We start from the raw sequence: 26,452 nt of genomic DNA on the forward strand, positions 1-26,452 counted from the left end.
AAACTATACTACAACTACTAGTCTAAGACTACAGGATTAGTAAAGCTGGATTAGCTGGCACTGAACCCCATGCTGAGTTACACAGCAGTGATGTCACCAGTGTGCCCTGGTTGTGTGCAGACATACACTCTTTTACATTTATTAATTTTCCTTCAAAATTGATGAGTTATTCGAAAGAGATGGCCTCATTAGGATTTAAAACCACAGAAACCAAGATCCATGCTTAAAACGATAATTGTTGAACGGGCATTATTTCTCATTATAATTATTGTTTCTACCTTTTCTTGGCAGCCATATAGCCCCCATATTTAAAAGGTAAACTGTACTGGGAAGCTACAGAAACATAATATTCACAAGAAATAGTATGGAAGAGCTTTACCATATTGCTAGAAGCAAATACATGCCATTCTAGTGAAAAATTAGCCAAAATCTGTCGATACTGGCCGCCATCTTGGAATTTGGCCGCCATATTAAATTTTTGCGTGGCCAGCGCCCTTTTCTGATAGAGGGAACTTTAAAGAGCACTTGTGCAAAATTTCATGCTTGTTTCACTATCTGAACGATTCTTATGAAATATGCAATTATCTGCTGCACTATGTAGGCATTACTTAAGGTTATTTGCAGAGTCCTTCCGGCCCCTAGCTGTAACCCCTTTCATTCCTTTTACCGTAACTGCGTTCATATTCTCTTACTTCCATGTTACTTTCCATCCTTTCCGAACAATTGATTCATAATGCAACTGCGAGATTTTCCTCTTGTCACAACTTTTAGACCTTTTACTATCAATTTCCGCCTATTTCAGCGCTGAATGACCTAATAGGTCTCAGCGCTTGGCCTCTGGCGTAAATTCTAAATTCCATCCTATTCTTTCTATCCCGACCATCCTACCTGATGAGCTAATATGTCATGCCATCAGCCTTTTCGGCGACCCTAATGCAGGACGCAATTCTGACTCGAAGTGCGAAAAGTCCCCACGGGGGCTGGGGCCACCGGTGAGGTAATCCCCCAAACCCTGAGCCATGGAGTCGTTCCTCAGGTAATCCCCAGGTTAACCGATATGTACACAGACCATGAATTCGTCTGTCACTCTAACCGTTGGGTCTTAATGGCGAGGAGAATGTGGCGATTACAGTAGTTATAGTAGATATTTAGTTGTTAGTATTGGTCATCGACCGACTCCCGTCTCTGTACATAATTGCTCTTTATATTTTTATTTTATATGTAATGAATGATCAGTCACGTATTTGATATCAGATATTAAGTTAGGATACCATGTACATTTGGTCAGTATCACCGAATTCTTAGCAAAAGCCTCTTTGAAATCACGTGATTCATGGTAAGTTTAAAAGCAAGAACCACTCCCATAAGTAGTGTAGTCTGAGTCATGAAAACTATGAATGCTTATTTTAACTTTAAAATGAATGCTGTGCTTCGTCTCAAGCCGAATATGTTATGCCCTTATCCTGCAAGGTTACACACACACACACACACACACACACACACACACACACACACACACACACACACACACACACATATATATATATATATATATATATATATATATATATATATATATATATATATATATATGTGTGTGTGTGTGTGTGTGTGTGTGTAAAATGTGTGTAAATTTTTGCATTGTCATAGACTTATATCAGATAGTTGAGTAGCAAGCCTAGCAGTCGGTGAGTATTGTTGCCACGCCAGTCATCAGTTTGGTTTTACAGAGTCAATAAAGATTAACAAGCCTGGGGCTAAATTACTTGCTTTCCTTCTTTATTTAGTTGTTGAGTGGGAATAACGATAGGACTGTGTAAATAAAAGATGATACAAAATGATTAAGATTCGAGTCGGGACAAATTCACATTTTTAAGAAGAAAACTCCCTAGAAATGAAATCCAGACTGTTATAAGAATATATCATGACCTCGTGATAATCCCTACCGAATAACAATCACCTGTGATTATATGAAATTCCCCGTGTAGCATTACTCTCTAAGTATATTTTCATGTATTGTTTTACGTCAGCGCAAATTTCCATGTCAAAAGAAGAAAGAAATACAAAAAATGAGGTGGGTCAGAGAGGACAGCCTTCATCTCGGAATGAATCGGACCCCCTCCCCCCTACCCTAGATCCCCAACAGTGGACAGAGGCCCCACCCGGTGACCTCCTTGAGGACCTCCCCATAGTGGTCCCTCCTCCTCTTCTAGGCCTCCTAATCTGCACAGTCCATTTGCGGGGAACTTTGTAACGGGATATTCAGTCTCCTCTGGGGCCTCATTTACATGCTGCCTCCATTCGCAAAAACCACCTGCGTTCTCTTGAGAGAAAAAGAATTGCAGGGTTTGCACGAAATTTTACCACACGCGTTTTGCCACCACTTATAATGGCATTATGGTGTCGTAACAGTCACTTCTCTGGGTCACGTGTGGATGTTTTTTCCGAGCCTTAATTTATGGACACACACATTTATATATACTGTATATGAAAGGTTGAGTGCTTTCCATTTGTCGTAAGAGTGGAATTGCATGATTACATCCGCAGATGTTAATGTGTAGGAAATTATCAATACCCTTGTAAGGATGAAATGAATTTGAATTAAGAAAATTATTTTTACTTTTCACCTGTCTCAGTACTACTGTGACTAGAAGTTTAGACGCAGAATTTCTGATTGCCTTATTTAGTAATGTTTAACTCTTGCTTAACCTCGTTTTAATGAGTATAAACGTCCTTCATAATAAGCATCGTTGGAAATAAAACATTATTTTTGCTTATCCTGTGATTCGGTATCGAAGCCAGACTGGGATTTACAACGATAATGGTTTTCGTCTCAGCCTCAGAAATGAAGAGAGAGAGAGAGAGAGAGAGAGAGAGAGAGAGAGAGAGAGAGAGAGAGAACTCAACGCGTGGTACAGTTGTTAAACGTACCTGCGTAACTAGGACCATCTGTTACCAAGTTCATGCTCCAGACCTTACGAGAAGACTCCTCTAAGACTCCTCTAAACCAACCGATGTTGTGTGACGCTCCTGCGAAAATCTAAATTACCTGAGCTCAAGATCGCAAGCAAATGGCCGATGAATCGGTGCAATGAAGGGACACTGAAAATTGTAGTCTATCTTTTTAGAATAGTTAGGAAACCCTTGAAAACTGTAAATTCACCCTAACTTAAGAACGTTATTTAAACAGTCTTTCGGTAAACGAAATTTTGATATAGTTAACATTTATTTTCTTTTCTTGTTCGTGAAACTTGAAAAAGGCCAATTTTTTTTTATTATTTTTGTGTTTACTTGTCTTCTTCGCCCACCAAATTATTAATGTCTCTCAACTTTCAGTGATCGTTAATCTATTCACTTGTGTATTGGACTTTCTCTTTATGCTTTTCACCAAACTTTCAGTGAAATCAATTGTCTCTCTCCATCTTTTCACTTGGTCACTTTCTCGGAAATGAGCCCCGCTGACAATTAATGCTTTCGTTAGAAGTGAGGTTGCTAAGAGACCACAAATTGGTGTTTGCATTGTAAACAATGGCTGTTCTGCTAAATACCGTATTCATTACGGGATACTGTCCAACAAAACCACAATGAACAATGCTGAGGTATGTATATATATATATATATATATATATATATATATATATATATATATATATATATATATATATATATATATATATAATCAGTTAACCACCTTCTTACATCTATATTTATGCTGTGAAATTGCTTGTAATACCGCGTTCTTACTTAACTGATGAAATTCTAGTAATTATAAGTTAGCTTAGCAGGTTTTGAATAAAATATACAGTATACAAAATAATAAATGTACAGTGGAAAGGAGTTAACTAAATTTCAGTGTCTTCCACCTTACGTATTGCCCTCAGTCTTATTTAACAGTCCTTTTAATGTGTGTAACCATATTAAACATTTCCCACAGGAAAACATACGAAACATGGGATAGTCTTTCGTTTGAACGGTCGTGGCAGTGCCACAAGTTATGTCCAACGAAATTTGAATTCCAAAGGAAGCTTATTCAGGGAGAATATATACTAACTCTTACAAAGAGTAGTCTTTGTGTTGGTAATTATTTCCCTCGTTCAAAGAGTAATTCAAGATAAAAAGTCTAATTCTACAAGGATAATTCAAGATAAGTGGTCTAATTCTACAGGCGCTGAAACATTAGTCCAAACTCCCCTTACTCGGGGAGGAAATTTGCAAAATAATTATTCCATATGATTAAGTAAGTTGTCGTTGCGTTCACGAAATGAAAATAGGGACAGGTAAACCTTAACTTGTAATTGACTATATATATATATATATATATATATATATATATATATATATATATATATATATATATATATATATATATATATATAAAGAGAGATAGAAACTGATATCCGATGTCCTCTTCAGATCTTATAAAAACTTGTTTCTCAATGACCCGGTTGTGGTATATGAACGCGCAGATGACGTCCACTTTGAATTAGGCCTATTACGATTTCAGTTACGCTAACCAGTTGACTTTCCAACAGGAAAGCTCACCCACGAAGAAATAAAATCTCTTTCACGTTACAGAGCTCATCTCTTCTTCCCACATTTAAGACCATAGAAAGCTATCGCCAATGCCACTAATAACAGCAGGAGCGCTGTCTGAGTTGTTTCATCTCCCCACCAACGCGGGGAGCCCTAAGTCACGTTTTGGTCATTTTTGCCGCAAGAAACTGGACTGGGATTTTCTCGATTTGGGTCGTAATATCACAAGTATGGTTGGATGGTTAAGGCATTTACAAAGCGTTCAAAGTGTCTGTCATGATATAAATTGAGAAGATATTAAAGAGGAAAAGGTCGGTCTAAAAACGCCCGGTCCAAAAACGCCTGTCATAGTATAGATAGAGATGATATTTAAGAGGAAAAATTCGGCCTAGAAAAGGGCGGTCATAAAATACAGATGATATTAACTACGCCAATGAGCCTCCAACATATATTTCTCTATACCGAGGACCTCCTGGTTGCCATAATAAAGCAAAAAGGAAATATATATTTCTATTCGGAATCCCTTGCCATGTTTAGTGCCAGTATTTCTCTCCTTCACGTAAATTTTGGAGAAATTTGTTAAAAACGAAATTTTCATGATTTTCCCATCGTTATTTTCATCGAAACTTACATATTGAAGATGTGAGAGGCAAAATTTCCTTTTAAAAAGTTTGAGAAGTTTACTTAACAGCTTGAAAGCCAGAACGGCTCTCTCTATCAGTACAAAGTAAATCTACAACACTCCGGTTGATTGCGCGCATAAAGCAAAAGAAAAAAATACAAAATGTATGTATTATATTTATATGCATATATATTACATATATATATATATATATATATATATATATATTATTATATATATATATATATATATATATATTATTTCTGTTATTTTTATCTATTTTCTACAAGGGAAATAGAACAATGAGCAGTTTCTGTTTTCAGCTTGATATCGGACGATGAGTTCTGATTCTTTAAAAACAAGTTCACACCAATGAGGTGCTTGTTCCAGTTCTGGTCAAGATAAGTTTTTACGGTGTTTAACGTTAACGTTTACATTGTCAGGGTCTAGAAACCCGTAAAGTCTCCTACTTAACGTCAGGACGCTTGTCATAATAGCTGTGGTTGGGTGTTCGTCCACATCGTTACAATGCACGCATGCTCGTCGAGTTAACACTTTGAACAGGATCAAGGTTCATTCCCTCGAGCGACATGGCTGGTCTAAGCGGTTGGCATACTCTGAAAAAAGGCTATGTGATGAAACGCACATCGACTTTCACAGCTGTGTCTAGGGTAAGGTGCGACACGAATGCCACGAAGACTGCTTTTATGGGTCGCTGCATCTGGTAGATACAGGCTTTAGTAAATTCCGTGTGGTTCATTATGGTTAAAATGTAGTCGAAATCGTGCTCTAGACCGTGGTCAAAGTTTTACTTGATTAAAGTAGGCTACATGCTGTAACTGAATGGTATTCCTTGCCACGTAATCAACAACTGCAGCGTTACACAAGTTGAATAAAATCTCCAACTGATTGTTAATATTCATTTCTGATAATCTATACTAGAGTTCATTCAGTTCGTGTCAGATTAATTATGACCAGAGAGTTAAAAAGTCTAACGTTGAAATTGCGTAATCGATACACAACACATACATCTATACATTATATATATATTATATATAAAGTAAATATATGTATATATACAAGTACACATATATGTATATAAGTATATACATACATACATATATATATATATATATATATATATATATATACATATACATACACACACACACACGTCGACATTATTTCCCTTAACACCAAGTAGGTCCTGAGAAAACATCACGATGATTACTATCACAGTCATGCTTAATCTGCTGAATGATGAATGAACCCGATGTGCAGAAAACTTTTTCATCATTAATTGTTTCATACACCTACACTTGAATCTTACCAGGAGCGTGTCGAACCTCTTACACACTCTGTCTATCAAGGCCCTTACTTTCTATGCTTCTTTCACTCCATCGGTCCATATCTTGCTAGGTCTTCCTCTCCTCTTTGCTCCTAATAATTGCGAATTATGCACTGTTTGCGCTCAACCATCATCTTCATTTCTTTTCACACGACCAGACGTTCTGAAAACACTGACCAGTTCTTTCTGTACACTAGCTTGTTTATCATTTCTAATTATTTCCGTATTTCGATATACAGTAGAGTAAAACAACTGTTGAATAGCCTGAATCTGACCAGTAGTGGAGTGATTCCCTTTAGGAATCCAACAACCCCTCCCTGGAAGTTTCCAGTAGTCTCTTTCTGTCATTATTTTACAGGCTTTAAGAGAAATATGGCAGAGGAAGAAATTCGATCCATTTTCTTAGAACATTCAGAATGTCATCGAAATAGTAATTTTATATTCACAGATGTTTGGATTTGGAGTACATTCTAATGTTTTTAATTGCAGGGGTACACTTTCTAGAGGCATCAAATTTTACAGCAGAGCTGTATACGATTTTAACTGCTGTTGAAAAAATAGCTACAATGGAAGATGACAATTTTACAATTTTTAGTGATGCAAAAAGGGTTTACAGGCTTCAGTACATTTTAATCCAACCAACCCTTTAGTTTTAAAGATTCTAGAGTGGCTTGTGATCTTTGAGCGCAGAGGCATCAGAGTGGAATTTTGCTGGGTTCCAGCACATGTTAGTGTGCCTGGAAATGAAGAGGCTGATAAATTTGCAAAAACAGCTGCAGCAGAACTACATTCAAGGAGATAGCCTAACCAAAATTACACAGTGATTTCTGGCCGAATATCAGGTGGTGTCTTTGTGATATTTGGCAACACCGTTGGGACTCTGTAGACCAGAACAAGATGAGAGAGATCAAAAGTGTCATATCTCCTTGGAAGTATAACTTTATGCCCCGAAGATGGGAAACTGCCCTCTGTCGTCTTCGCATTGGCCATATTCGTTTAACACATGAGTTTTTAACGACGGGCAGGCCTTGCCCATACTGTGAGGACTGCTTAGTCCCCTTGACTGTAAAGCATTTGTTGGTCGAATGCCCTGTCTTGGGGTTTAAGAGTCCGATACCTCTCTGAAGCTCGGGGTGGGGATGGCGGGTGCATCCTTGCCAAGATCCTTGGAGAGGATGTGATGTATGATGCTAGTGGCATTTTTAAATATATTTTAGAAGCTGGAGTTTTACATAAGATATAATTTTATTTCCTACAAGTTTTAATTATATTATAAATATACTACAATATGTAGTCCTTTAATTAACATCGGCGTCAATGACCACAGAAGTCACGACGCCTGATAACTTAAAATCATTCATTCACCATTTCATAACTTAATCTAAGTTCACCATGCAATTACTTCGTCTCAGCTACTTCAAGCATTTTTCTTTAATTGGCATTCAGCGTCCACACTTCACACCCATGAAGGAGAAATGTCTCAGCAGTCCCCTCACACATTTGCAATTTGAGTCCGATAGACACTCCTAAATCTTCTCCCCAATCTCTGCACCCACCCCGCTACCTTCTTCTGTGACACACCTCATATCATACCTTCATCTGTTTTATTTACTCCCAAATGCATGTACATGTCAGCCACTTCCAGTCTTCTACCATCCATATCAACATTACTCCATCTCCTTGGTTTCAATAAAACCTTACTTTTCCTCACATTTACTCTCAACTTTCTCTTCTTTCAAACAACTTCAAGCTTCCATTAGTTTCTGCAGTTTCTATTAACTATCCTTAAAAAGTGCTCTTATCATCAGCTAACATCAGTTATTCCCACACACCATTCATGATTTTTTTTTATCTCACAGCTTTGCATCTATGTCCAGTTCTTCATTTGATTTCTCGAGTTCTTATATTTCATTAAGATATTGAACATAATGCACCCTTGTCTTAGACAAATAAAAAGAAAAAGTCAGTTTTCTGTCGACATATTTTTACACACGCTTTGCGTACATCGTAACTTGAATCGCTCTCACCAACTTGGCTCTTATTCTATGTCCTCAAACTCTCCTCATCTGTCAGTTCTGTTATAAGCTTTTTTGTAAGTCCATATATGCCACCACATTCAGATTTTCCCTTTTACCTTCAGTCTCACACAACTGTTTCATAACAAACATTTGATCCAAATACAATTTTCCATTTTTTGAACCCACTCTGTTCTTCCCCTTGTAAATTTTTCAGTCACCTGCCTTCCCCAATCAAAAGCGTATCATATAACGTTGTAACTATATAAAGTAAGGTTATTCCCTATAATTTTGATATATATTTTATCAAACATCTTTTCCTATATATTCCATCATACATTTTTTTTCTCCATAGAAGGGCCGTTAGTGTCAGTATGTGTTAATCTTCCGGTTCTTATAGCAATTCTTTTGGATAAGGTTACTAGCCACATGCCCTTTACATTTTTGGTTGCATCCATCTCAGTCGTCTAATTACCATGTACATAATTCACTGCTTACTTCATCTGAAGCACAATGGGATTTTAGCTGAACGTGCCACCTGCCTGTCATCGCTCAAGAGTTGAATTAATAAATAATTAAATATATATATATATATATATATATATATATATATATATATATATATATATATCTATATATATATATATATATATATATATATATATATATATATATATATATAAATGTATATATGAATGTATTTATGTATAGACATGTATTAGTATAAAGGGTTGACCCCATTTGTTATCTCTTTTTCATCAACATTCTCGCCTTCACCTGTCTTTGAATAACATTGAAGAAATGCCGACTAACATAGCTGTGAGGAAATAAATTCTTGTTATGTTCCGACGCTATTCGTCTCTTTGACGGACAGAACTGAAATTTAGACAGATAATACTTTAACGTTTCAAATTGGTGCTCATAGTTACCAGATTAAGTGACTTAGTGTAAGGATACTATGTAGCCTACGCAAAGCACCTGTGCCGAGACTAATGGTCAGTAAATCAGTGTATCAGCCACCTGTGTTTACTTTCTCTGCCTTTTGCTTGTTACAGAAAAATGGGGACGTCTGTCTAGACGAATCGACTGAGAACGGAAGTTTGTTTATGTGACAGTGATCCAGCGGAGGTTAGGCTCCCGGCGCTCGATGCGTGACAAAAGCTGCGAAACTTCACCTCGACCGACTTCGTCCTCGGCTTTGCGTTCGATCGATCCGATCAATTCACACAGAGCAGTGTGAGAACCGACACCATCATCATTTCAGCTGTGCTTTTATCATTTCTTTGGTTATCTCGGTTGTAAGAATAATAATAAGAATGCAGCTTCGTGGCGCTGTCACGTCGTTAAGGTAACGAGATGAAATTGAAGGCAGAGTGCGTGTGTCACACTTGCTTGACAACGCAAATGCACAGACAGCCCCTACTTATCCGTCGGGATTCGTGATGTTGGTCGACCCCGCCCTACACACCTCCACCCTCCATTAAAGCAATGCCTCCGCACCAAAATCCCCCACCTCACCCCACCCCAACTCCAATCGCCCAATAACTTCTTAGCCTATATAAGAATCTCGCTGTCCAAAATCTTTGACATAACTGACTCCTTCACCCCTTGGTCTACTTTGTGACCCCGTGCCGCTCGCAGCAAACCTCTCAGGCCTGTTGCAAGTAAAGATGCAAGGACGTCAAGAATACACTCAAACCTACTCTTTTATGCGAGCTAGAGACCGGTATTAGGGAGTGATTTTACGTCCCACTGACACTAGTGTGTCCTATTTACAAGTACCAGGTTGATCTTCCATATACAGTTAAACCTGTTGAGCTGAACCATTCCATACCTAGGCTGAAATGTGCAGCAGATGATTGATGTTCATTATTTGTTCGCAAGAGCTTTCTTCAATTTTCACCTGATTGTTTTGGGCCATGGCTTGCTGTTCGCTCTTTTTCGTGCATTATCATCACCACGAGAAAAGTTATGTAACCAGATACAGTATTCCTTTAATTTTCAGTCTCATTTTTGAGTCTGTATTTTCTTCGTGTTTTTCTTCCTTTCACCGGGCCTGGGCTAGATAAGGACATTTCGTTGCCGTTCCCATTGGTTTTTACGTCGAAAAACAAAATCTATTCAGGCGAATGAAGTCGACATCCTGAGCCAGGAACTAGAAATGAAATGAACCCTAAAAAGCTGCGGGGATCCTGAAGAGGACATTCAAACCTCGATAGATTTATTACCAGTTATATATGTATTCTTTTATGTACTGTACTCTGTTATGCACTAAGATGCATATTTCAAATGTTATTTTTCAACTAATTAAGTACAGTTTATGTCTTATTCATTTCCCGTCAGGGTATGGAGCATATGACGAGTGCATTAGCACTTGCACAGTTCTTATCTCCTGATTTATCGCTTTTATTGCCATTATATTAGTCAGAAACAAAAATACCGGATATGACCTTTTTTTTTTTTTTAAGGAAAAGAAGTAACCCACTAGTGTCGCTAGTTCTCTATAAAGCAAAGGTAAAAAGGGACGGATTTCATAATGTTCACATTAAAGCGAGAAAATCGCTTCGAGCAGGTGTAAGACACCCCCTCCCTTTTTTCTGTAAAAGAAAACTATTGAGATGACTTTGTCTGCCCGTCCGCCCTCAGATCTTAAAAATTACTGAGGATAGAGGGCTGCAAATTGGTATGTTGATCATCCACCCTCCAATCATCAAATACACCAAATTGCAGCCCTCTAGCCTCAGTAGTTTTTATTTTATTTAAGGTTAAAGTTAGCCATGATAGTGCGTTTGGCACCGTTATAAGTGCCAACAACACAGACCACCACCGGGCCGTGGCTGAGAGTTTCATGCAGCATTATACGCTGTACAGAAAACTCGATTGCGCCGAAGCATCTTCGGCGCATTTTTTACTTTGTTGTTGTTGCTGATGAATTTTGATAAAAGTTACGGAACCGTCGCGGTAGAGAGCAAGCAGGTTAAATGAGAAATTGTAAATGAACTAAAGGTGTTAAAAGTGGAACACAGTATATACGGGGTTATAAGAAAATTTGACTGAATGAATCCCAATTCATTACTTAGGACTGCTTATCGCTGCTGTCGATAGCGTACAGCAGACGTTTGCATTTATTGTATATATGATTCTTTTTTTACTAACGCGTTCTCCGCATCATTGGAAAACATATTGTTTCGCTTCCAAGAGTGAAATTACGTTTCGAATCTTAAGTCATGGTTTATTGTAGTCATATAGCTGAATGATTCAGCTTTTAAAGCACTGATTCAGCATATATATGAAGAAGGTAGTCTCTGTCAGCTTCTTTCTCTTATCAACCGCAAAACACTTAAAAAAAAAAAGACAAAATCGTACTTTGAGAAACTGAACAAGGCCTTCATCTAAAAAGAACGAAAAAGGCTAAGGTAAGCTACTAGTGCAAAGTCATCTCGACCTAAGTAGTATTATACGGAGAACCAACTGAATCATCCACGGATTCCTCCAGAATTAACAGCTGTATTCGTGATTTTTTGTGTGGTAGCTGGATTGTAGATAGATTATCAACACACACACACACACACACACACACACACACACACACACACATATATATATATATATATATATATATATATATATATATATATATATATATATATATATATATATATATATATACCTACACTGTAAATGTGAGTAATGCAAATCTCTCATGTATCTATACGTCTGTATATACATATATATATTATAAATATTATATATATATATATATATATGTATGTGTGTGTATACACACTATGGAAATGTGTGTAATGCAAACCTATCATGTATCTATACGTCTTTATATATATATATATATATATATATATATATATATATATATATATATATATATATATATATATATTACATATTCCATTTGAGCCATTTTGCCCAGCATTCCTGAAAAATGGTAGGGCGACAGACAATTACAAAACAAAATGCGGAAAAGAAAGTCTGAAACAGTTTAGACAGCTGAAAGAAAACGCCTTCCAGAGGGTGTTTCATGACACACGTACCAATGGTCGACCTAGATTTTTACAGGCAGTGAAGCTTATCCTCACGGAATCATGAATATCCTCGTAATTAATCAATAGAGAGAGAGAGAGAGAGAGAGAGAGAGAGAGAGAGAGAGAGAGAGAGAGAGAGAGAGAGAGAGAGAGAGGGGTTGGCGTTAATGATAAGACTTGGAACTTAAGGAGTATCTAAATTCACTTCCCCTTCTCAAGAATGCTTTCACTCAAACTGTTGATATTTATACCTTTAAAAACAACCACAAGGATCAAGTTTCATGAAAGATCTTGTTTTTCATTACATTGCCATTTTCATTTGCCTTCCGGAAAGCTGTGTAAACAATTCTAAGTGAATAAATGAGTAGGTGGATTCCTTTGACAGTCAGAATTAAGAGTTTTTTTAGAGCTCCTGTGCAAATACTAATTTAGCCTCACACCGATCACAAACTAATTAACTCAAAGTTAACTTTCCATTGGCCGTCCACGTCATACTCTACTGCATTTAGCGACCACGCATTGCTCATCCATTTCAATTGACGAGTGCCATAAATTTCGGCTTCCATCGCTATCTTATCGCTAGGTCACCTCATTCACTGTAGTGCGTTCTATCGATCCAGCTGCATGCATTTGGTGGTGAAGGTGTCGCTGCTGACATTACTGCTTTTCTTTTTATTTATGTGAATAATGAATGTTGTGCCGTACTTTCCTCAGAAGAAGAAGATTTTTAATAGAGGGAAGGTTGGGAAGAGGGAAGAAGATAAGCAAGGACATTTAGGGAGAAAAAGAAGTGTTCTACAAGGAATTGAATGAGGGGAGAAAAGTTTATGAGCTAAAGGGCCGTAGAACAAAAGATGCAAATACAGAGATGCTGTTTGTAGAGAATGCAGTTGTTGGTTGACGGAGTATTTTGAAGGTTTGGTGAATGTGGAAAATAACGGAAGTATATCATACACCTATAAGAGGTGAATGTAAGTTAGAAAATACGTGTGGAAATGATTGCTGAGGATGTAAGGAAGGCATTAAGAGGGAAAATTTGAGAGCAATTATGAGGATGATTAAAATTATGAGGGTGAATGGCAATTGAAGAAGAAGCAGTGAATGTTAATATTGATGGTGGGAAAATGGAAGCAGTTAATCATAGTCTGGATGTAAAAATACCGGGTGATAGTAAGATGAGAGAAGAGGTGAGTCACAGAATACAGAAGCAGGATATGCGCAAAAAAAGAGAGGAAAGTTATGGTGTCCATGGAAGTCAAGGTTGGATGTATGATGGAATTGCAGAGCCAGCTGTCCTTTGTAGAAGTAAAGCTTGATTTTAGAATATGAATGAGAGAAAAAGAGATTGACGCTGTAACAATGAATTGTTTACGTATCCTAAGTGGGAAATGATCCAACACATAGAGGTGGTAAAAAGGTTATCATAGGTGAAAGGATGGGTCAGTGCATTATGAGAAGGTTCGGTCATGTGGAAAGAATAAAGGATGAAGGTTGGCGTGCGAGCAAATTTCAAGGTGCTGCTGAGAAGTCTGCTGTATAAGTATATTGGTCAGTTAATGTTGTGGAAGTTTTCTGCACGGGGATTCATTCATGATTCAAAAGTTAAAGTATGAAAATGACGTTGATCATTGACTTGTCTTTTTTTCAAGATCTACACCTTTTAAAGGAAATGGATTAATACTAATTACATGTATGTATATATATATATATATATATATATATATATATATATATATATATATATATACACACTACACACACACACACACACACACACACACACACACACATATATATATATATATATATATATATATATATATATATATATATATATATATAATGTGTGTGTGTGTGAATTTTATTACATCACCGTGACATTTTCTTATTCACGAACTTTAAGCTACAAATGTTTAATGTCGAATTCACTCTATTTCTGGAGTATCACCGAAGAGGAGTTATTACTGATAAACGATTCGGTACCTAGGAGACTCGAACTCCCGGCAGTACGTATCGACCACTTTCAGTCGACGTCGATAACCATTCGGTTGTTAGAGAGGTATAAGTGATATATATAGCCTACATATTTATAAATATATAAAATATATATATATATATATATATATATATTATATATATATATATATATATATATATATATATATATATATATATATATATATATATATATATATATATATATATATCACTAAGCTGTCTATAACTCCCAGTAGTAAAATCTTGCAAAAATGCCAACTAACTGGCAAGATAAAATGTGTACCTAAACCTCACTGAAGCACCAGAATATGACTTCATTAACATTCTGCTCGTGTTATCTGTCAACAGAGGCCCGCTTGAGGACTGCTTTCGCCTGGCTCAGAAAAATAAGAGGCATTATCCATGAATTCAGTCATTCGTCAGCAGTGTCACGCTGTCATTCATACACCATGTGCATCCTTATCTCTTTGCGAAAAAATCGCTGTAGAAAAAGCGTTGAGAGAGATCTCTTAAAATCAGGAATGTTATGTCGTTGATACTTAATGCATACAAAAGGGCTCTTATTATTATTACTATTATTAAGTTTATTGCTAAGAAATTCACAGTCTCGTGAAAAACAATCTGTGTAATAAAAATCCACAATTATATAGTAAACTATATTATTTTACATAGTAATGTAGTTTACTATATTATTGTGGATTTTTATTACATACATTATTATTATTATTATTATTATTATTATTATTATTATTATTATTATTATTATTATTATTATTATTATTATTATTATTATTCAGAAGATGGGCCCGATTCATATGGAACAAGCCCACAGGGGCCATTGACTTGAAACTCAAGCTTCCAAAGAATATGGTCTTCATTTTAAAGAAATTACATAGGAAATACAGAAGGAAGAGATCATTTACTAGAAAACAAAGGCAAATTAACAAATGAATAAATAATGGAATAGAAAAGGTACAAGATATGAAACTTTATTTTATTGAAAATTGCCTTATATGTAAACTTTATCACATTTCAAATTGCCTTATATAAAATTTAGTATATTTCAAATTGCCTTATATGTATCAATATTGTGCACTCTCGAGTTCAAGATGTTCATATGGACGTTGTCTGTCAGCAAAAATTCTATGTAGATTTGATGAACGGAAAACTGCATTAAAAGCTAAAAAAAAAACGTACCTCCTGAAACCTTTAATCCACTTTGTTTTTCCACCCTTGTAAGCAAAATGTTGCAAAAACAACAATAAAAAGAGCCTGTGAGCGCCGAGTCCCGTCTGTATAGCGAATCTAAAGCTTCACTTCCTGAAGCCTTCCATTCGCCAGTTGCAGAGCAAAGAAGAAATCCTTCATCCCGCGTCATGGGAAGGTTCGTTAAGCGGTGTAATGGGCTCCATTCGCGGAATCCCGCACTCGTGCGTTGACGAAATTAGACAGGAAATGCGCGTTTAGGCGCAACCATAAAGACTGGCAGTATGCGTTCAGTCATCTTCAGTCTAATTCGTATGAACCTGAGTCTGGAAATGAGGTCGATTATTTTGTTTTCGGTACTTAACTTCATTATCAGGTTATGAACGGCAGCGTTCTTTGCGAGTTGATTTATAGAGTTGATGTGGAGCTGGCTTGCTGACAAAAAAGGTATCTCAGTTATCACGACAAATTTCCTGTTGTTGCTGTTGATGTCTCTGTTGCACTGATAATGTTGATAGCTCTGGTACATCCTGAAATCATTATGAGTTATTATATATCTAATGTTCTTTCTCCGAGTTAGAATCATGATTGCTCCTTTTTGTTACAGTGGTTTATATAAATCAGAGACACTCCAAATGCAGGCCATCATTGCCTCTGCTTATGTGATATAATACGTTTCTTAAACTTCATCTCTGATTCTGTTGAGCCGTCATTTGCCTCTCTCAAATGACAGTTGTTTTCCTTAATTATGGTGAGAGCATTGACCAATTATTTGGACAATTGTTATGAATAAAAAATAGAGTATGACTTGACTGGTAACGTTCAGAATTAAGAGATATACCAGGGATGTCATTATATTGACGGAGAATGTTATCGAGATTTCATATGGCGTGGAATGCCATCACAAATGATAATAGAATGTTCAAAATACAAAATGATAAAGCCCATTTACGTAGCCTAGGGACTCAAAAAGGGCATCTTTGATCTTGAGTTCATTCTGCGCATTGGTAAAATTACTGGCTTCATGTCAAATATGCGGCCTATTTCGTATGATTGAAAAGTTATATTCAATATTAAATCTTTATTTGACTTTCAACTTCTAAGTTTAAATGTGACTTTGAGCCCAATCGCAATATGAAGTATCCGTCTCGTATAACTAAGAGCTATGGCTAAGTTCACATTTGAACTTTGATCACAAACTATGACCGTAAACCTGACCTCGACCTCATGGTTCACTGGTGAATTATGCATCCCAAATACAGTGTCCATCACGTATAGATTATTGCCAAGGTTAAATTCATGTTTGACATTTGACCTGCAAGCACGGCTTGACCTCTATCTGCAAATCAGCTTCATTAGTGAAGTATGTCTGCCAAAATGAAATCTGTTTCGTAAAGTTATTAAATTATGTCCCAGGTTAACATGTATTTGACCTTTCACCTTCAAGTATGCCCTTAACCGTACTCTGCAATGTGGCTCTAATAGTGGAGTACTCAGGCCAAATATCAATTCTTAAGTTATAATAAATATTAGATTTCTATTTCATCTGTGACTCCAGTGAAAAGTCAAAAGTTATATTCCTAGCTATTCCAAAATTTGATATATTCTTGGCAGCCACAGGACCACCTTTGATGAAATTTTGTAGAAAATTCTCTTAGTAGGGGAGTAGTGCCTTCAGTGCACCTTGTGCGGTGCACTGTAGGCATTACTTAAGGTTGTTTGCAGCCTCCCTTCGGCCCTTAGCTTCAAGCCGTTTCATTCCTTTTATTATACATCTGTTCATATCTCTTTCTTCCATCTTACTTTCCACCCTCTCCTAACAGTTGATTTACAGTGCAGCTGCGAGTTTTCCTCCTGTTACACCTTTCTGATCATTTTACTGTAAATTTCCGTTTCAGCTCTGAATGATCTCACAGGTTCCAGCGCTTGGCCCTTGGCCTCAATTCTGTATTCTATTCAGTTCTGTAGAAAATTCCACTCACAACTTTCTGCATGATCCTTTTAACATGCAGACAGATAACTGATTAACAAACTTAAACAAAAACAACACTCTGGTCTTAAGTAATAGATTATGCAACTTGACCAAGCGACAGACGCTCAGTGAACAAAGCCAAAAAGAGTCTCATAAGTCGTAGTCAGAAGAGATACCGGCTAGTAGGATATGCTGTTAACCTTTTCTTCTTGCTCACTAAAATAAAGTCTTCCTGTCTGGGTGACTTTGGGAAATCGTTTGTAGTCACACCAGACTGTTAACCAAACTCCCGGCTTAAGACTGCTGCATCCTATAAACGTTTTTCTATCTCTTCATAAAGCCGCTTTATATGTGTTGTTGCTGATGGTGCATCATGTCAAATCTTTAGCTGGCTTTATGTCAGGATAGCATCATCCGTTCCCTTCCCAATGTCTGTTGGTGTTCCTCAGAGTTCCATTCTCTGGTCTCATTTCTTCTATGTCAATAACCTCCTTGAGTTGACCTCTTTTCCTAGTCATGCTTTTGCTAATGACTCAACTCTTCATATTTCTTGTGACTTCCACCTGCCTTCGCTCCACATAAATGGTCTTGTGTGGTTAACAGTATGGCAGTCCCGTGACTTAACGATGTGCGGTGCCTTCAAGACAGGGTTGTTATTTATGTTCTTTCTCCTTTCCATACAATTCTTTGATAGACAAAGGCGGATGTTAACGAAAAAAAACTCTTCTTCTGTCTTGTTTTTCGGTGTTCTAACTAGATCCAAACTTGTTGTGGAAAAATGATAGAGGTCGAATTTCTAAATGTGCTTAACAGAAAAAAAAGATGTATTGTTCGCATGTCGTACCTTCCTTTTTTTTTCCATCCCATTTATCATAGTTTTAGGCTGGAATTATTTGTTTCTGCTAGCAATCTAACTTCTGTTTCCCTCTTTTATTGACAATATTTCTGATAATTATCTGTTAAAATCAAGAAGAGTTCCTTCTATCAGATGGGTGGCCTCGTAACCTCCCCATGGCACATCTTGTCACATTTACACACACACACACACACACACACACACACACACACATATATATATATATATATATATATATATATATATATATATATATATATATATATATATATATATATATATATATATATATATATGTTGTTTTTATAACTTTTAAATCATACGAAAGAGGCTTCGTATTTGGCATGTGTAATCCAGTAATGTTACCAGTGTGCAGAATGAGTTCAGGACTCAGGTTGTACTTACAGTAGAGCTCTTTTTGAATGACTTGGGTACATACACTCACTCACACACTCATGTATTTATGGTGTGTGTACATATTTATGTATGTATGTATTAATACGCCATGCTCTGTGTAATTTCGTAATCTTTTGTGTAAGCATTCTACTTTCTACATTTCGAAGTATTCACTCCTCTGTTCCATTTTCAACTCATTACATAGCAGGGTAGTAAAGACATCGAAACAGTGAAGAAAGAACGAAAGGATATAATTATATTTGTCAGTTCATCTTATCGATTCTATAACAAATAGAAAGAACACACGAACCAAGACATATCATGAACGATCATACATGAAAAATGGAGACTTAAAGTTTGCTAGTATAGTGGGGTAAATTATTAATACTTGCTGATACACACTAGTCATCTGAGTTCTCTGACAGAGGATAATGAACAGCATGAACCAGACAATTCTGCATCCAGACATGTTTCATTAACATGCTCCACGCGCAGATGAAAGGTATTACATCTTCACAGCCCCATAGGGGTGCAGTGCCGTCAGTGCACATCACGCGGTGCACTGTAGGCATTACTTAAGGTTCTTTGCAGCGTCCCTTCGACCCCTAGCTTCAACCCCTTTCATTCCTTTTACTGTGCCTCCATTCATATAATTCTTTCTTCCATCTTGCTATCCACCCTCTCCTAACAATTGTTTCATAGTGCAACTGCTAGGCTTCCCTCTTGTTACACCTTTAAAATCTTTCTACTCTCAATTTCCCTTCCAGCACTGAATGACCTCATAGGTCCCAGCGCTTGGCCTTTGGCCTAAGTTCTATATTCTTCTATATATATATATATACGTCTTCGCAGTGAGGAGTGTGCCGTGCAGAAAAGTCACGTTCATCTTACTTGTGAAATCTTTTTTCATATGAATCGCCCCAAACATAAAAAGAAATAGATTTGCAATGACTAGGAATTTTCTATGCTGGATCATTTTAGAACACTTAATATTCACATGAAACATATATACCAAGCGCAAATGTACATTTTACATACGTACGTTGTGATGCAGTATTTATTATTAACATGAAACCCTTCGTAATGGCGAAGAGTAGAAACTAAAAAAGACAGTAGTCGCTTATGAAGGAATGACTGGCTTGACAATCATTCATACGGTTTTAATGACGAAACTACCTTTGCATTTTGTATTCAGCAGAATATTTCAGAGTAAAGATTTATTGCTAAACTTAGACACTAAAAAGAGTTCTGTAACTTCTGAATGGTTTTTTTCTAGATTAAAAAGGATTTTTAAAGGACATACTAAAACCGGAGGCATTTTCTGACTAAATTTCCTCCAGATGAAGAGAAGACTCCTTATCACACTCATAAGATGATAACTATACAGATTTTTTTCAGTAATTCCAGTCAATAACTTACATTAATTTTAGTCCTCATTTAACCATTCAGTACATTAAAGTTTAGCTGAATTTGACAGATGTATATACATATGAGTTGAGATAAATTAGTGTTCCTATTCTCCTTGGTGCCGTTGTGGGTTAAGTACAACATTAGTTCTCTTAATGATGTGGGCTTAAATCCCGCTCCGAAGGATAAAGTCCTTATTCATATCATTTTGGATCTAGAAGCTTTCAGAGTAAAGCCTTTCCGGAAACACTGGATAATTTTGAAAATACGAGATTGGTACAGCTTTGCAGTGTGTAGCATTAGTACCCTACTGTGACCAATAAGATATATACCTGTATATATATATATATATATATATATATATATATATATATATATATATATATATATATATATATATATATATACTCGTATATACATATACATCCAATGCAGCACAAAGGAACGTGCTTGAGAACATCACAAAATCCACGTAAGAAGGTGAGTGAAAACAGGGTCTATATATATATATATATATATATATATATATATATATATATATATATATATATATATATATATATATATATATATATATATATATAATTATTATATAATTACATATAAGTACATGTGTATATATATATATATCTGTATATAATTATATATATATATATATATATATATATAATTATATATAGTACATATAAGTGTGTGTATATATACTCTGTATATATTATTATATATATATATATATATATATATATATATATATATATATATATATATATATATATATATATATATATATATATATATATATATATATATATATATATATATATATATATATATATATATATATACTGTATATACAGTATATATATTTGCAAAATAATTAAATATTTGTATGAAAATAAATAAAATAAACAGGTATACAACCAAACGGAACGGCCCCAAACAGTTTGAAGACAGGCGAGTGTTAACAAAGAACCTACTGTATAATCACAACAGCCTCAAATTCCTAGTTCGTGGTAGTGGTTCAAGGACGGTTCGCCTGTCACGTATGCAGACATTTGCCTGGATGTTTCTGTTGATATGATAATCATGAAATCTTAAACATGGTCACCAGAATTAAGCTTTGATGATTTTTCCTCCTCATTCATTTGCTTTTGCCCAGAGGCTATCAGCTCAGTGGTCTGGTAAAACTAAGGTATAATTAACTTTTTTCTTCAAAAACAAGTCCAATTTTCATAGCAGGGTGGAAAACTGAATTCTTTCTTTCTCAAGCGAGCAGAACCACAACTCTTTGTAAGTGGTCTCAAGCCCGGGTAAGTCATTTCAATTCTTCGGAATTCATGCAGAAAGTTTCTTTCTGAACAAGCATGGCTGAATATTGAATAGGGTCGATGGCAGAAGCATCCAGAAATTTATAACCAAAGCACAGGTGCACGGTTGAAGTTACTATATACTCGTATTAGCTCCTCATAATTTTAATAGCTCACAGCGGCTGCGACTTTATCCGACGTGACTGCCTTCTTGCATTCAGTATGATATTTATGGTTTCTAAGATGCAGCTTTGCAAACATTAAACTACCACATACGGATGTCTGCTCTAACTCAGAGTTGCTCATAAATACGTAACATGAATAGCGTCGCCAATCTTATCTTCACTAACAGACCAACCAGCATCCTGGACGTATCTCGTAGCGAGTAACATGGACAGAACAAAATTCAAGAAAAAAAAAAAAAAACAAAAAAAAAATTATCAACCTGGAACAACCGAGAAATCTTGGAAACCCGCTGACCAATGGAAAGCTGGTAATTACTGACCGCTTTCACACGAAAAATACTGATCGCACATTGACTTACAAGTAACTTAATCAAGTTCAGTGATTCTTTAGGTTTAACGTGGTAAGAAAATTGGCCAGTCATTTACCAGCTGAACTCTTGCTATTCATCGAGGTTGGTGAGTGTGAGAACGTCTGTGACAATACCTTCATGGGAATGTGATTTTAAAAATTAGTGCATGAGTCTCTAAGACTTTTTTTATTACTAACTGATTTATGGGGAATTTCCCATATCTGTTGTAAATGTTTATCGGTATTTATCCATATTCTAAACAATTCAGTAAACATTCGAAAATAAAAATCGATCACCTTTCTTACCTACCTGCTAAAAAGAACTTCTTTGCGATTTTAATCGAATTAAAGTGATAGGGTATACAAGGCTTCATACCCAGAAGAAATTAAATTAATCTCATCAGTTAAACCTGGATACTTTCATTTAAAAGTCTGTGAAAATAACAGGACTTTATAACTGTACCATGGCTCAATAGTTTTATGCGAAGTCTTTCCACTTCCTTTTAAAGTACGGCAGTCACACACAGACATACCACATCCACAAACGCGGGCCGCACACACACACACACACACAAACACACATATATATATATATATATATATATATATATATATATATATATATATATATATATATATATATATATATATATATATATATATATATATATATATATATATATACATACACGCACATGTGTTCTTGCGCACGCATCAGCAAATGGTGATCGTTCACACCAGCACACAAATATAAATAAATAGATCACTTTTGGTTCTGAAGGTCATTCAGGTTTAAAGGAAGTCACTTCTAACGCGGTGCGCAGAATTACTCACACATTCTGTAAGTTCCCAAAAGACGAGAATTGCGGAAGACGTCTTTTCCTTTGTAGTGAGAGATGAAGACTGACAGACAGGTGGAGGTGGATCCTACTGCCTTTGGCGAACTCGGCACCGCCACTTTCCCGAGGCCTCCCGCGGTGAGAGTTCTAGGACCCTAAGTAATTTCTTTGAACCAGAGAGAGAGAAAGAGAGAGGGCGTTTTATTCATGCTCGCTGTTTATTTACGCCAAGCAACTTCAATTTGACCTGAGGTTCGAGGAAACGTGACAAAATCATGATCTCAGTGACGTCGCTTGTACGGCAAACCGCTATTTGTATTATCTATTTATATTAGTAATATGGCAGTATAAAGACGAATGTTTCACAAAAGTAAAATTTTCTTTAAAGCTGATTATCATTCATTCATTAATTTTTTTGTGTTGGCTTCATGATATTATTCAGTTGCCCTATATATATATATATATATATATATATATATATATATATATATATATATATATATATATATATATATATATATATATATATATATATATGGTACATTAGAGATAAAGGGAAATCCTATCATATCAGCCAAAAAAATTTCTCACTACGTATATACGTACATTTATATATATATATATATATATATATATATATATATATATATATATATATATATATATATATATATATGAATTTTTTCACATGCAAGCTTGACATTTTTCATATTCACGGAATACAAAGCTACAAAGTTCGTTTAATAAATAATTCACTCTACGCTGGAAATAACTTGCACCCAAGGGGAACTGCAAGTAATAAGCGCTTCGTCCGAGGCAGAATTCGATGGCTGTCTAAGTCACTGCCTGTCGTTGATTCTAAAACAGGCTTCTGTTTGAAACCTTTCTTGGAGGAAGCATTTATCACTTATAATTCCCCTTGGGTGTAAGTTATTCCCGAGGTATGGTGAACTGGACATTAAAGGATATTGAAGGCTTTATATATATATATATATATATATATATATATATATATATATATATATATATATATATATATATAATCATGAAGCTACAAATGTCGCTTAATATCAAATTGACGCTACCTCGGGAATATCCCCGATGGGGAATTAACACCGAAGGGGAATTCATAAATGATAAATGGATTGGTACTGCCGGGTCTCGATCCTCGACACAGACACTTATCCAGCAACTCCAGTCGACGGTCTACCTACTGAGCTTCATGATTGTATATAACTCATGGTGTGATAAAAATTTCACATATATATATATATATATATATATATATATATATATATATATATATATATATATATATATATATATATATATATACATATAAAGCCGTTTTCCCAAATGAATAAAGTTATCTAAGAAAAAAACATGAGTGCTCACTGCGCATTCACACTATAACTGCTGTGCCTTGGATAAAGCTTTTGCTCATGAAACTTCTGCAGCATCAGCTACCTGACTTACACTTGGGATTATCGGCTGAACGTAGAAACCTCCCCAAAACCCTGCCTCCCCACTCGCAAGCACAGACGCATACTTCTTTTATTAAGGAACAACAAAGAACAAAATTAATTTTTCTTTGATTCGAAAGTCAGTTAAAGGAAAATAATCTTGATGTGATTACTCACAGTTGATAATTCTTAACTACTACTTTTTCGATCACTGGGTTTTTATTCTTTTGTATTCTGTTCAATCAGAGAAAAAGATTAATATTGCTTCGCATTAAAAGTGAAGATGCGTCCTTTGAATTTTATTGTAAATTGGTAAGTGCTTACTTTACTGGATGGTAATTAAATTTAAAAAGGGGGTCTGAAAAATTTTATTCTTCCGCTACGAGAAAAAAAGGCAGTTTTAACATCATCCTTTTGTTACATAAATTGTCCTCCGGTTATCATTCACAATAAACGAGCGAGGTAAAGACGTCAAAAGGTACAGATTATTTATCGAATCTACAAACTTTAGAATTCTTATCAGGGCTGTTTTGTCACAGTGCGAACCATGTGTATATATTCATTTATGCGTTTAGCCTCCCTATTTTACGGTTTGGTGCAGTTTCATATATCTCGTGGTAATAATGCTGGCCTCTTGGAATATGCAAAGATCTGCTATTTCTCAAGCCTCATTCAAGTTTTCTCATAGCCAAACGTCTTTAAGTATCGGTACTTTAATATAGAGTAACGCTGCATTTATTACTTGAGAACTTAGAAAAGAACAGTGATTGGCTTGTTGAAAAATTGCGTTTAAACCAGCGTGTTATGTATCTTCAGAACTGTTCAGAATCTGCTGAGGTAGGCTAAAAGTGCTTAGGGAAGGAGTCATTATAGGAACAGGCATCTGGGTTGAGAGAAGAGGGCGTAGTTACAGTATGGAGTGCAAGATTTATGTATGTCAGTGTTGACTGGTGATTGCGAAGAGATGTGAAGACTCGCGGAAGATTAAGAATATGGAAGAAAGGGAAGTTGTAAGCTTTTTTAAGTAACGAGGCTTTTGCATGTAATTGTGGTGAAAAACCAATAAAATGGTGTGATGAGTTTGAACATGCATCCCTGGAAAACGTGTGGCTGGTCCCTATAGGTATTGTGAAGTAGATGTTATAAAGGCAGAAGAATAAGAAAGAACGGCAGTGAGAGCTTTGCAAAAGTTGCATAAAAACGTATTTAGACAAGAAATAAAAAGGTATCAAGAGTGTTGTTGAGCCAAGTCTCTTATTAGACTTAACTAATTTATCGATTTAATCATAAGATGTGCCATCACAATGGCAGTGGTCATTTCACGTAAACGAATTGATTGGAGGCATTGATGCAAAAACGGACCTTAGGGTTTTCAGGTAGATTTTACTATTTTTGTTATTACTATAACTCAAATAGAACGAGATAACACCCACAGGATCTAAAAAGATACAAAAACTTTCATTGCAAGAATTACACAGAAAGCTGTAATTTACATAAGCAATGATACAGGTCAAAAACTAAGTCGAGGCGCATGATTCTGTGGAGCATCACCATCTGTTTAGCCGCTACAAAGACATTTCACAGGATAACTTCTTGCATATGGCAGAGTGACAACTTGGCCCCTTAACAGAATGGGAAAAGTTGTGCATTACAGAGCAAGTAGCACGCACTAGCTCTAAAGAAAATAACACCTAATGCCTAGTAAAAGTTCCCTGTTGAGGGACCTTATCAAAAAAGCTAAACAGGATATCTTCCCTCGATGGCTTACACCAACTTTTTCATTTCGAGGGGAAAGGAAGCCGCCAATTTGAGCAATTTTTTCTGCGAGATAAAGATCCCCTGAAGCTGCTGAGAGATACACAGGAGAACAGTGTCCAAAATACTGCAGAACAAAACATCAGTCTGACACGTGTGGC

The 26,452-nt window shown here is 35.9% G+C and overlaps 1 protein-coding gene across 1 annotated transcript in view; it reads right to left on the bottom strand.

Moving 5' to 3' along the window:
- The window catches only part of LOC136832888 (uncharacterized), a 50,162-nt gene extending 26,975 nt beyond the window's left edge, over positions 1-23,187 (bottom strand). The window contains exon 1 of the mRNA XM_067094546.1: positions 23,069-23,187. Coding sequence (XP_066950647.1) covers positions 23,069-23,072 — 4 coding nt within the window. The 5' untranslated portion in view covers positions 23,073-23,187. The remainder of the gene's footprint in view (positions 1-23,068) is intronic.
- Between the last annotated feature and the right edge of the window lie 3,265 nt (positions 23,188-26,452).

This window comes from Macrobrachium rosenbergii, chromosome 50 (genome assembly GCF_040412425.1).
Source record: "Macrobrachium rosenbergii isolate ZJJX-2024 chromosome 50, ASM4041242v1, whole genome shotgun sequence".
Classification (NCBI taxonomy): domain Eukaryota; kingdom Metazoa; phylum Arthropoda; class Malacostraca; order Decapoda; family Palaemonidae; genus Macrobrachium; species Macrobrachium rosenbergii.